General features: G+C 43.1%; 1 protein-coding gene across 6 annotated transcripts in view; it reads left to right on the plus strand.

Moving 5' to 3' along the window:
- Positions 1-1813: 1813 nt before the first annotated feature.
- NXPE3 (neurexophilin and PC-esterase domain family member 3) overlaps positions 1814-13863 on the plus strand; it is a 52780-nt gene continuing 40730 nt past the window's right edge. For 3 of the 6 annotated variants that reach the window (XM_029214993.1, XM_029214992.1, XM_029214988.1), the window contains exons 1-5: positions 1814-1904; positions 2653-2784; positions 5103-5290; positions 5923-6034; positions 7352-7640. In XM_029214993.1, coding sequence (XP_029070826.1) covers positions 7548-7640 — 93 coding nt within the window. In that variant the 5' untranslated portion in view covers positions 1814-1904; positions 2653-2784; positions 5103-5290; positions 5923-6034; positions 7352-7547. Of the gene's footprint in view, positions 1905-2652; positions 2785-3376; positions 3413-5102; positions 5291-5922; positions 6035-7351; positions 7641-13863 lie in introns of all 6 variants that reach the window. The other 3 variants (XM_029214989.1, XM_029214991.1, XM_029214990.1) reach the window with 3 other exon arrangements.

The raw sequence follows: 13863 nt of genomic DNA on the forward strand, positions 1-13863 counted from the left end.
GGTCCCTGCCACTCTTGTTTGTGTCTGTAATAACTGTAAAATATAAGATCACTAAAATGCCTTAGGGTTCTGAGTGCCTGTGTGAATGGGGGTTAATAAGGCTCACCAATGGTCCAAAATCATGCCTAGGAGCCAGCATGTCCTATTTAAGTATTAGCCACTTGCCAGACAGCCAAACTGTGAAAGACAGGTGGCAGGGAGTCCACCTACTGGAAGATGGGACTTAGAGCAGAAGCCTATTATATGGGGCTGTTGATCATTAGGCACAGAGGCAATGGAAACCACCTTTTATGAGTCCAAAAGGCTGATCCTCGAGAAAGAAGAATGAAATGATTACTCCAGAAGAGACTGCCCCATGTAGAACCTCCTTTTATTCCAGTCATATGGGTCACCCATGCATGCAGGTCTGACATGAAAACTTCTGAATGAGCACCTAGAGTCCATTGTGGTCAGTAAATGTCAAATATTTTGACCTTGGAACAATAGTCTTGGGCAGTCTACTTTTTTTTTTGTTGTTGTTTGTTTGTTTGTCTTTTTGGCTGTGTTGGGTCTTCGTTGCTGTGAGCAGGCTTTCTCTAGTTGCAGCGAGTGGGGGCTACTCTTCGTTGTGGTGTCGGGTTTCTTGCTGTGGTGCCTTCTCTTGTTGTGGACCATTGGCTAGGGCCAGGGCTTCAGTAGTTGCAGCACACCTGCTCAGCAGTTGGCAAGGGAGGGCCTTAGAGTGCATGGGTGGGGCAGTCTACTTTTAGAGGCTGCGTTTTGCTGGGATAAACTGGGGTTAACCCCACTGTGTTCCCAGCCCTGAGGAACACGGAGCACCCCTGCCATCTCTTCCGGTTTCCTGAGCAAGTGCTTCTGTGTTCGAAGGACTCTCAGTTTCTGAATTTCACATAGTTGCTACAGACGTTTTACTGCTTAGAAGAAAGTCCAAAATAGGATTACCTAGAATTCGGGTGTGTGTGGGGCGAGTATTCAGGTCTTTTTGCTGGAAGACCCATGTCACGTACAGGGCGAGTAAAAGCAAAAGGGTTGTTTTAAGGGCTAACAGAATACGTCCACTAATTTCAAGCAAGGAAAGATTCAAGGACCCAATGGCTCTCTGCTGGAGCTTGGCAAATCTTTTTTTTTTTTAATTAATTAATTTTGGCTGCCTGGGGTCTTCATTGCGGTGCGCAGGCTTCTCATTGCAGTGGCTTCTCTTTGTTGTGGAGCATGGGCTCTAGGCACGCAGGCTTCAGTAGTTGCAGCACGCGGGCTCAGTAGTTGTGTCTCACAGGCTCTAGAGCGCAGGCTCAATAGTTGTGGTGCACGGGCTTAGTTGTTCTGCGGCATGTGGGATCTTCCCGGACCAGGGCTGGAACCGTTGTCCCCTGCATTGGCAGGTGGATTCTTAACCACTGCGCCACCAGGGAAGCCCCAGCTTGGCAAATCTTATTTCTCTGGTTCAGGGAACAAAACATTGCGCCACTGAGCGGAAAGACGGCCCAAGTAGGGGCATCTGGGGTTTGGTCACTTAGGCAGAGAAAACAAAAGCTTCGAAATGGATGCTCCCTGGGGAAACCCTGATGTCTGAAGGGGACAGGAGCTGGGGTCCTGATAGGGGCCAGAGCTCAGACCACAGGGCGACAGCAGCAGGACACCTTCGCGCGTGAGCTCAGTGGTGCGGAGCTCGACAGGCACCAACTCTGCGTCCTTACTCCGGGGGACGCTTGCGCTCCAAGCCCGCGGCTGTCAGTCAGCGCCCTCGGTCCGCCCCTCCCAGAGCTTAACCAATCACAGCCGGAGGTCGGGGGTGAGGCGACACAGCTGGTCCCGGAAGCCGGGGCCAGGCGGCCTGGTGCAGCTGCGGCGGGCGTTGGGGTACTCGGCAGCCGGAGAGCGCACGTCGGGAGGCCAGAGCGGAGGTGAGTGCCAGCCTGCGGCTTGTGCTGCAGGGCCGGGCCGGGCCGAGCCTCTGCCGCCCGAGCGAACCATTGCCTGGCTCCTCCCGGGCGCCTCTCGGCTGCTAAGCCCCTTCCTCCGCGCTTTGGCTCCCGAGCTCCCGGCCCGGTGCAGAGGAGCTGCAGCCCCGGGGTCATGGCTGGGGCATCTGAACCTGGAACGGGAGGCTCCGGCCCAAGGCGGGGCAGAGTTAAAGCCACCGGCTGCCGCAGCCTTGGTCCGGAGTAGCCCGAGCTGTAGCCGGTCCCTGGGCGGGGCGGGGCGCGAGCATCTCCATCCTCAGCTTTCTCGACTTGCTGCAACACCCGCAGGAGCAGCCGCAGCGCGGCGGAGCCCAGACTTTCGGGCCGCTAAAGACCCCTTCCCCTAACACCTTTTCTAAGCGAGTGCGGGGCACTTGGCGACGCCTCCCTCCTCTGCCCGCATCTCCAGTCTCATCGCTGCTCCGAGACCCAGCTGCCTCTTGGCTGGCGGTCCTCTAATGCGTTGGACTATTCTGGTTTTACTGAGCTGTCGTTTTGGGACATCAGATTGAGGTCACTTGGGTAAAGTGTGATTCTACAAGGTGTGATGTGGAGACTCTGCCTGGCCTGTCGCTCATCTCCACTTGATCAAAGACCACTAGTGTGGTGGTAAGAGGGATTCACAGGATTTATACAAAATTTGTAATTGTCTGTAAAATTTTCCTCGCTTTCATTATTTATTCTAAAGGAGGATTGTTGCCACATTTTCTAAAGAATAAAGGATCACGCTGCTCTGATGGATCTCTCCCCTTCTCACTGTGGTTAATTATCATTTGGAACATCAGCGTGCTCTTGAAGCTGGCGGCACTCCCAGACCCTGGTAACTGTCTCAGTCCACGCAGTAGAACAGCACACTGTTCCTCCATAGTGTTTGGGCTCCGCTTTCCTTTGACTGTGTTTAACATCTTCTGTGTCTTTCATCCTCACAATCTCTCTGGGCCTGATACAGTGCAGTTATTTGTTACTGAGAAAGGAAACGAAGGGATAGATCCCTGAAGTAGGGTTGGCTATCCCCATTGACCCAGAATCGGATTGTCCTGGAGGGACAATGTAAGTTACAATTCAAGCATCATTTCTGAAAGGCCATCCCTGAGCAATTTGTACAAATAAGACCCTTTGGCCACTCTATACCATTGGTTCTCCTACCTGGCAGTGTATTATAATTATCTGCAGACCTTAAATAAAAACTGTTTCTCGGGCCCTACTCCTATGGATTCTGATCCAGTTGGTTGAGTGGAATGCAGGCATTGGTATTTTTATAAGCTTCTGGGATGATAATTAGTGGGCATGCAAGGTTAAAGACCACCGCCTATCAACATGCCCTATTTTTTTCTTATAGCACTTATTGCTTTGTGACTTATTTAACTGATTTGTTTACTTCTCTACCCTACTGCCCCCGGGTATTATGAAAGCATTGGGGTGCTGCTTTGAAAGAAGAGAAGGCCTAGGTGAGTCAGCATTTTGGGCATGTGAGATGGGGGTACATGAAAGAGAAATGGAATAGAATATGGGGAAACAAGTCCTGTAGACTTCTGTTCCTGTGTACACTTCTGTCCCTGCTTCATTTTCATCCAAGGATTGATCTTATTTGGTTGACCCATCATCATCATGGTCTTGGATGAGTCTCCAGTTCTTTCCCTAGACATTCCCCTGTTAAGTTTCAAGGTTTTACTCAGCACCCTATGAAATACAACTGATCTTTGGAAAGTTCGAGATATGAACATTTAAGTCGGGATATATTCCATGTAAATCTGTGCTTTTGTCTTTTATGTGTGGGGTCCTTGTATTCTGAATTAAAATTCTAGATACTTGCTCTGACAAGTACATCTATGTGGCTGGCAGGTCAAAGTATTTAGGATGGGGACTGTTCCAGAAACTGGGTATGTGGTTGTTCAATAATGTATTGTTTTTGTGTAGTGGTTGTCTAAGAACGTTAGCTCCCCCAGGGGGTGGGGTTGTTGCCTAATTTTTATTTATTTATTTTTGGCAGCGTTGGGTCTGTGTTGCTGCGCGCGGGCTTTCTCTAGTTGCGGCGAACGGGCTTCAGTAGTTTAGCACGCGGGCTCTAGAGCGCAGGCTCAGTAATTGTGGCACACGGGCTTAATTGCTCCGTGGCATGTGGGATCTTCCCGGACCAGGGCTGGAACCCATGTCCCCTGCATTGGCAGGTGGATTCTTAACCACTGTGCCACCTGGGAAGCCCCTAATTTTCTTTTTAGTACTGAACTCAAGTATTTCATTTGTGTTACTGACAATTGTAATTCCAAGTGATATAAGCAATCACTTTGTAATTCTCTTGTGAGATGGGGGTAGGAGGTCAGGTACCTAATGGCAGTATAGGGTTGTTGCCACAGGCCATAAAGAATTTAGATTGGCTGGTAAATAGTCTTAATCAAAATTTGGCAAAACAGACCCAGCAGACCATGGATTTTACTTTTTGCTTGTCATTTGAACATAAATATAAAGCATGAGTAAGTGGTGCTCTAACATTTCAGAAAGATTTGAAAACAAGACTGCTCAAGTTGAGATTCCTCATGGAGTGATCACAACTTTTAGATGTGTCCAGATACTTCTTGTTTTCTCTAGTGGTAGGATGGATCATTGAACTACATGATTATTCTAGTCTATAAGAAAATAAGGACCTACTGTATAGCACAGGGAACTCTACTCAATACTCTGTAATGGCCTATATGGGAAAAGAATCTAAAAAGGAGTGGATACATGTATATGTATAATTGATTCACTTTGCTGTACCCCTGAAATCAGCACAGCATTGTAAATCAACTATACTCCAATAAAAATTAAAAAAAAAAGAAAAATAACATATGGAGCTTTTATCTGTGGTTTATATTTTTTCCAGTTATGTTGCTATTTATAAGGTTTTGACCTTTAGCTCAGATCTGAGAATGATTTGCCCTATGTAAGTTCATGAATATAAATAGCCACTTATTGTTGGGTTTTTTTTTTTATTTATTACTAGGAAAGGAAATGTTCCTATCCTTACTCTGCCCACTACTTTGTACTGAAATCTATGTACATCTCTTTGCTATAAATTGTATTCTTGATTTCAAATATATTTTCCTTTGCTTCATTTTCAGTATCTTTAACCTGTATTTCATGTGCTTGTCTCTGTTGCAGCAGGAAGAATGGTATAAAAATGAAAAACTTCAACATGTGCTTCGAATGTGACAAGAAAAGAATAAGGGCTCTCACAATTGCTTGAGTTCAGATTTTACACTGGAAGGAAAGTTAGATGTAAACCCTAATTTCTTAGTTCTAATAAGTATCTCTTCTTGGGAACTGGAAATTTCCAAAAAAAAAAAAAGGTAAATTAAATTCAATTACATTTTTTTATTTTTTGGTTGATCTAGGAAACTTTTTTTTAGAGTCATTCCTATCTAGCACTATTGTTCTTACTCAATTCTAAGGCAGTTTGAGATACCAAATGATATTTTCCTGCTCTCTTTGCAAATAGATTTCTTGCTATAATGCCTAGGTTTTATTTTTGTAGGAAAAGCCCAGAAATCTGTTACAGATTTCTTTTTTCACTTTGGAATCTTTCATTTTAAATTTGTTTTCTCATATCTGATTTAATGCCTTGTTTCTCCTTATAAGCTCATCTTTAATTATTACTTGTAGAAACCAGCTTTTTTCTTTATATTTGTGAGTTTTATTTCCTGGTGAAGATGAAGGAGAAAAACAAAAACCACCCAGAGGTGACAACTATCAACATTTTAGTATGCGTCTTTTCAAAGAGAGGTCTGTCTAGTACACCTCAGGCTGTATCTACTTAGGTGTACAGATGGATCTCTCAATCTCAGTGTTCCACCTACTTGTAGCAGGAAGTCAGATCTTTTCCTGGCATGACCTTCCATAATGATTTTTATAAGAAGTCCCTGGCTGTGAGGGGCTTCTTGCATGTTTGCATTGCTGCCTATAAGGCCTTTCGTTCCTTTAGCTCTGAAGTCTGCTGCCCTTGTGCCGTCCTTCTGCGCCACTGACCATTGCTGTGCTGCTACTGAACAGCTCTGAACCACACTGACGTCCTCTGAGCTGCTGGCCTTTCCACAGTACGTAGACCACGGCTACCGTGGTGCAGTGGAGTATTATCTTTGGTATATCATGTAAAGAGCTAAGTACTGGGAAGGAATCAAAAAGTATGATACATTGTTATCCTTAAGTTGCTTTTCTCTGATATATAGTTTCTGTTTTTGTTTTTGTTTTTTAAATATAGTCTTAATTGGTATAGAGTAGTTGGGGAGATGAGAAATGCATAGAAATACAGAGATCAGCTGAGAAGTGAAAAACGTAAGTGTTGTGGGAATTCTGAGGATGGAAAGCATACTGGAATAGCTTAGCCTTGTCTCCTTTATGAAGCTGGGGTGAGGAAGTGTTGTTGTATGTCCTTGTGGTATGGGACTTGTGGTATGGGAACGTATTAGACCAGAAGAGTGGAGGAGTGAGGGAAGAGGGGGCTTGCCAGGTCCAACACAAAACTGTAGGAGTATTGGTGCAGCTGAGGGAGTCTGAGGTCCTCTGCACTGTGGTTATGCACCCTTTTCACCTTTACCTCTCTATCCTGCCTTGCATGGAAAGCCTCACTGGGAACTAAACACTAACATTTTCACTGCTTACCTGTATCATAAAAGCAGCTGGGGAGAGCATTTTAAAATAATTACGTGGAAGAACAGTTAGGAGCCACATACTCTCAAGTCTTCTGCCTCTAGCAGGTGTGATGAAGGATTTGGGTGAGCTGTTACTCCTGAAGCTTAGCTTTCCTCTCCTACATCTTCAGGGCAGGTGTCTTTCCTCCTGTGCCTTGTTACTCAGCTGAGGGAGCATCAGAACCACATGTGTGGTGAGGGAGCCAGAAACCCGAAGGGTGTTTCCTGTCTCCTGCTGTACAGAGAGATGGCATTCCTGTTTTCCAGAGGTTATCAGAATGGTTTGCACCTAATCCCAGATCTTCTCATAAAATCACAGGTTTTCTTCTTACTGCTCTTTAAATATAATTACTCTAGTAATGTAATAAAACTTAAACTGTAAGGGAAGGGAAGTGGTTTTATTTACTTAGACCTCTTTAGAAAACTAACACTTGAATTTTGTAATTTCTAAGGGTTTGAAGATATTCTTCTTTGCTCTCTTAAAAGTTAAAACCTAAATAGGTAGTAGGACAAATATCTCTGTATTTACACAGAAGCCTGGAGCTGGGTTTAAGTAAATTGTCCAGATATGGAATAGATGTTGCTGTGCTCTGTTTCTTTGCTTTCTCTTATGACTTTGGGTCTTCAGTAAGGTTAAGGAAGAGGAAATACGGTGTCTTTCCTTTTACTCCACCCTAAGCTGTTGTAATTGGTAATCTGTTTTCTCATCTCCCCTCTTCGAAGGAGTCCTTTGGAGAAAAATGTGCTTCTTAAATCAACCCCAGTTGCTCTTTTATACAAAGAACTCGTAAGTAAACTAGCAGAAAAGAAGCAAGTCAAGCTGAAAGCTCATCTGCAGCTCAGAAAAACAAAGACATGGCGTTTTAAGGAGTGAAGGGAGCATGGTGTCGGCCATGGGTGATCAAGACACAGCCAGACAATGTGGATCAGTTTCTTCAAAATACGTTTTTTCTGCTGTCTGCTTGCAGTATTGATGGTGGTAGTGCTGGTCATCAATGTCACTCAGGTGGAGGTGAGTACTCAGCATAACTAAGGGAACCAAGTCGAGGGATTTGGGGCTAACTGGCCTGGAAAATGTTGATCATCCGGAAACTTATCTCAGTCACAGTTCCTGTTTTCATTCATTCAATAAGTGTTTGAGTGCCTTCAATGGTTATATACTGTGCTAGTCACCAAAGGTGCGGTGGTTTCTTCACTATGGAGTTCGTATTCTAAATGTGCATGGGAGAAAATAAGAGTAATAAGTAATCATAGAATATAATAATAAATGATAATTAGAAATTGTGAGAAGTACTGTAGAGAAAAGAAAGTGGGTTCTCTAGAGTAGCTTTAGAGTGATGAAAGAAAGTCTTTTCAAGGAGGGGACCTTTTAGCTGACTCCTGGCAGAAAGCTGAAGGAGTATTTCAGGGGAGGGAGATGATGATGTCTGTTTTTTTTTTTTTTAATTAATTAATTTATTTTTGGCTGCTTTGGGTCTTTGTTGCTGCGTGCAGGCTTTCTCTAGTTACGGCGAGCAGGGGCTACTCTTCCTTGCGGTACGCGGGCTTCTCATTGCGACAGCTTCTCTTGTTGCGGAGCACGGGCTCTAGGTGTGTGGGCTTCAGTAGTTGTGGCATGCGGGCTCAGTAGATGTGGCTCACAGGCCCTAGAGTGCAGGCTCAATAGTTGTGGCACACGGGCTTAGTTGCCCTGCGGCATGTGGGATCTTCCCAGACCAGGGCTCGAACCTGTGTCCCCTGCACTGGCAGGCGAATTCTTAACCACTGCGCCAGCAGGGAAGTCCGATGAGTCTGTTTTGAAGACTGGGTGTGGTGCTCAGGACAGGGACCATGTCTTATTGAACCCTCACAAGTGCCTGGCACCGAGAAGGTACTTAGTAGTAGTCGCCTCTCCCCCTCTCTTCCATTCCCTTCATGAACTCACATATCACCAAAATTTATGGAGTATTTTTTATCTAAACTGATGCTGTACTTTTAATTTTGTTGGCTTGTGGTACTTCTCAGGTTACAGGTCGAACTTAATTACGGTATTTTTTTTGTTTTTGGATTTTGCTGTAAACTGAATGTTTGTGTCTCTCAAACATCCCGGCCCTGTGGGAGCTCAGGTTACTGTTTTCTCTCATGGTTTCGTGTGTTTCTTTCCCCAGCCTCCAGGAGTTTCCTTACACACATGTGCTCTTCAGTACTCTGCTGAATACTTAATTAGGACTCTCTGTAGATCTCCTGAGTTCTGTGTGCAGCTGTCTCCTACTGTTACTGTCCTGTGGATTCTAATCAGCTTGGTCTTTTAAGACTCTCAGCTCATCTCCTCAATTTAGGGGGTTCTCCAGGCTCCACCTGCATTCCCCTCTTGCTGCTGCAGCCTGGAGATGCTCTCAAGGCTGTAAGCAAAGGGCAATCAGTCATAGGGATCACTTCCTTTATTTCCCATCTTTCAGGCATCATGTCTTTTGTTGTCTGATGTGCAGTGTCTGGAAAACCACTGTTTCAGGTGGAGGAGTGGATCTCACTGTTTCTGTATCTTGGCTGCAAGTGGAAGTCTGAGGGACTTGCATTTGAGGGGAAAGAGTTCATAGAGGAGCTGGAGAGAAGGATTAATGGACCAAGGGGAGGAGGAGAGGATGGGACCTAGAGTACAGATGGAGCAATAACTATGTAGAATGAGGGACATGGTACATTGTGAGTGTTCTTGTTATCATTTTATTATTAATTATGTAGGAGGAGCCATGCTCCTTCCTCTGACTAAGAGGGAAAAATGTCATAATGGTTGGCAATGTAGATACATTTGCTGCTGGAAGGTAAGACATTGAGGGAGTTCTTGCTTAGACAGGAGGCGGAAGGTGGAAGGAGGGTGGAGCCCAGGAGGTTGGTACGTAGGGGCTTGAAAGAATGGGGGTGGAAGATGGAGCTGACCCTGCACGATGATAGAGGGGCAATAACTTTCAAGATCATATGTGTGCATGGCGCTTACTTGCATTGGTTTTGTGAGTGTGTGTTTTGTTTTACCACGTTCAACAGCCTGGGTGTAAGAAAAGAGAGGATAGTTGTGTAGGTCTAGGATGGCCGAGGAGGTAGGAGAAAGAGAGACTTGAGAGGTTAGGCCATAGTCCCACATCTTTATTGTCATTATACTCAGGAAGAAATGTTAGGAATTATTGCTAGGAATTCCCCTAATAGCCCTGCTGTAGTTCTTGGAAACTTCTGGAGAATGTCCGCTAACAGCTGTAGCTATCTGCACGAACACAAACTGAACAATGATGGAGAGGGGAGGTGCCAGTAATATAAATGATGTAGGACAACTCTAGTATTGAAAATATAAATAGATCTTTTAGTGGAGTGGGGTGAGACACTTCCCCTCGTCTAAAGAGGTTATCTTGTCCAGGCTGAGAGTATTGTTATGACTTTTAAACTGTTCAGTTTATTACTATGATGATAATTGTTAAAGAAGCTTGGGGTGGGGAGTGGGGAGTGGGAAAGGCTCTGATCCTTGGCCGTCTCCCGTCCCTTAATCCCTGGTCTGTCCTAGGCTTCTGATCCTGATTGTACTCTCCTTGCAATTAGAGTATCTGAGTATTTTCTAAAAAGCACAGATTCAGTTTTAATTAAAAATATCACATAAGAAAATTAAGCATCACAGGTGGTAAGGGGAGAAAAAGCATTTTCAAATATGCCAAATTCAGAGTTGGTTAAGATAAACAAACAAAACAAACAAACAACACTAAATGCAGCAAATATTCTTTCCATTGGTAACAGGTCTCTTTCATGTTTTTGTTTCCTCGTCTCATGCTCAAGTTAGTCTCCCTTATATTGTATATGCGGAGTTTTTTGAAATTTAAGAAAGGAATATTTCCTTTGTCACGACTATTACATTTTTACTTAGTTTTCCAACATAAAATGTGGTTAGATACTTTAAATTCTTCAGCTTCTGAAACATTAATAAAGATTTATTGAATGAAAGTTGAATAAATTCGAAATAATTCATGGGTGTTTAAAAAATACAAATCCTAGGGCACCCCGTCTGCTCCATCTCAGATGTATCATACCAAAATCCCCACATTTCCTAAGATTTGGCCAAATTCAGTTAAACAAATAGAGGAACAAATAAGATCCACAAACTAGCAAAACCTCTCTAGTTAGGTGATTGTGAGTAGAGCAACTACTATAGTGAATTCACAGATTTCTGAATTTCTAGACGTCTCTGAATGTAAAGGGCTTATTATCATGTTGGTGTATACGGTAGGCTGAATAAAGCCCCCAACGATGTCAGTGTTTGAATTCTCAGAACCTGTGAATATGTTATCTGATAAAAGGGACTTTGCAACAAGTTTAAGTTAAGAATCTTGAGATAAGGATATTATTCAGGATTATTTGGGTGGGCCCAATATAATCACATGGGTCTTTATAGAGAGTGGCAAGAAGGTGGAGGTGATATGATGGAAGTGGAGATTAGAATGATGCAGGTAGAAACCATGGGAGAAAAAATATCACATATGAGAAGGAGATATATATCAATATCTAGCAAAAGTTTGCAGGGAGAATTCTTTGTTAGTTCTCTGATAACCTCTCATTGAGCATGGCCTGTATTTATTTGTTTTTTCCTTATTCATTGATATTTTAAATATATATGTTTTCTGATTATGAAAACAATACCAGTGTATTAGGGCTTTTGGCTGCAAATAAAGCTGATTCAATCTGGCTTTAATATTAAGGAATAATAATCATTTAGAGTAGAAGTCAGGAGGTATAGTTGGGCATAATTCATTTTGCTATGTTGAGCATAGTTCAGGCTCCATTTCTCTGTAAGTCTCTCAGCTGTGCCCTCTGTGCATTAGCTTTGTCTATGGCATCCTCTTTCATGGTTGGATTTTAGGTTGCTGCCACAGCAACAGGTGGTTGCTTTCTTGTACATGTCCAGCTTGAGATACAATTTTTTCCCCAAAAATATTCTCAGGAGTTACTTGCATTTTTTTCATTGGCAAGTAAAATTCAGAGAGCTGTTCCCAGAGTACTGGTGGTGTCTGGATTCGGGTGCATGAATCCATCAGAAACATGCAGCAGCTTTTCATAGAACAGAATTGGGTCACAGGCCCATTCCTGAATCAATCACTTGGGATTATTCTTTGATCAGTCAGGCCTGCCCCTGAGCTGACAGGTCAGTAAACAGCAGTGTTGTGTTTCAGTAGACAGGAGTAAAACAGGCCTGTGGGACAGGCAAGCATAGTGTTCATTCCAGTCCACACCTTACAGTGGCTCCAGGAGTGACCATTAGTGTTTCCTCTTGGCTCTGAATCTAAAAAGATGGCAGACCTTGAAGCTGCCCTTGTTACTGGCCTAGAATAGGGTTATCATTTGGGAAAATTAAGTAAATTGACATTTTTGCATTCTTTTTCATTTTTAAGTAAAATTCAGGTGACTTAGCACCAAGCATCTGGTGATTCTTGGATTGGGCTGTATGGGTCAGTTTGCTGACCTTGAGTTGGTAGCTGGTGGCTACCCAAGGAACAAGAGTGGCCATGGGAGAGGAAGAGAGGAAAAAGAAAGGAGAAGGAGGCATGCTGTGAGCACACAGTGCATGGTTTGGTCCTTAGTGGTTTGTCATAGCCTCACAACAACTAAAAAGAGAGGGAGGCTGGAATATTTCCTAAAACGTAATCAGTAGGTAAGGGAAATTTTTCTGTTTTTAAAAAATTGAGATATAATTTATATATAACGTTGTGTAAGTTTAAGGTGTGTGATGTGTTGATTTGATACATTTATATATTGTAATATGATTACCACTATAGTGTTAGCTAGCACTTCTATCATGTCACATAATTATCATTTCTTTTTATGGTGAGAACAATTAAGATCTTGTTTGTTAGCAACTTTGAAGTTTGTTACATAAACTTATTATATTTATATTAATACAATAATACACTATTGTTGACTACAGTCACTATGCTATGCGTTTGATCTCTAGGACTTATTTATCTACTAGTTGCAAGCTTGTACCCTTAAACAATATCTCCCTAATTCCCCAATCCCCTAGCCCCTGGTAATCATTTTATTCTTTGTTTTCACGAGTTCAGCTTTTTTTTTTTAACACTTTATTCCTTTTTTTTTTTTTGGCCGCACCACGTGGCTTGTGGGATCTTAGTTCCCCAGCCAGGGATTGAACCTGGGCCCTTGGCAGTGAAAGCATGGAGTCCTAACCACTGGACTTCCAGGGAATTGCGGAGTTCAGTTTGTTTAGATTTCACATATAAGTGATATGGGGTATTTGTCTTTCTCTGTCTGACTCATCTCACTTAGCATAATATTCCATTGTGTGTGTGTGTGTATATATATATGTACACACATTGCATTTTCTTTATTCATCCATCAGTGGACTTAGGTTCTTTCCATATCTTGGCTATTGTGAATAATGCTACAGTAAACATGGGTGTGCAGATATCTTTTTTTATACCTTTTTTCATTTCCTTAGGATATACACCCAGAAATGGGATTGCTGGATCATATGATAGTTCAATTTTTAATTTTTTGAGGAACCTTCATGCTGTTTTCTGTAGCAGCTGAACTAATTTACATTCCCAACAACAGTGTATAAGGGTTCCCTTCTCTCCCTATCTTCTTTATCTTCCTTATGGTAGCCATTCTTATAGGTGTGATGTGATATCTTATCATGGTATTGATTTGTATTTCCCTGATGATTAGTGATGTTGATCATCTTTTCATGTACCTGTTCACCATTTGGATATCTTCTTTGGAAAAAATGTCTATTTAGTTCCTCTGCCCGTTTATTTATTTATGTATTTTTGGCTGTGTTGGGTTTTTGTTGCTGTGCACAGGCTTTCTCTAATTGTGGCAAGTGGGGGCTACTCTTTGTTGCAGTGCATGGGCTTCTCATTGTGGTGGCTTCTCTTGTTGCAGAGCACGGGCTCTAGGCACGTGGGCTCAGTAGTTGTGGCTCGTGGGCTCTACAGCGCAGGCTCAGTAGTTGTGGTGCATGGGCTTAGTTGCTCCACGGCATGTGGAATCTTCCCAGACCAGGGCTTGAACCTGTGTCCCCTGCATTGGCAGGCGGATTCTTAACCGCTGTGCCACCAGGGAAGTCACCCTCTGCCCATTTTTAAAATTGGATTTTGTTGTTATTCTTATTGAGTTGTATGAGTTCTCTATATATTTTAGATAGTCATCCTTTATCTGATATATAGGTTGCAAATATTTCTCCCATTCCATAGGTTATCTTTTCACTT

The sequence above is a fragment of the Monodon monoceros genome, unplaced genomic scaffold, assembly GCF_005190385.1.
Source record: "Monodon monoceros isolate NGI ecotype Baffin Bay Population unplaced genomic scaffold, NGI_Narwhal_1 Super_Scaffold_11, whole genome shotgun sequence".
NCBI lineage: Eukaryota > Metazoa > Chordata > Mammalia > Artiodactyla > Monodontidae > Monodon > Monodon monoceros.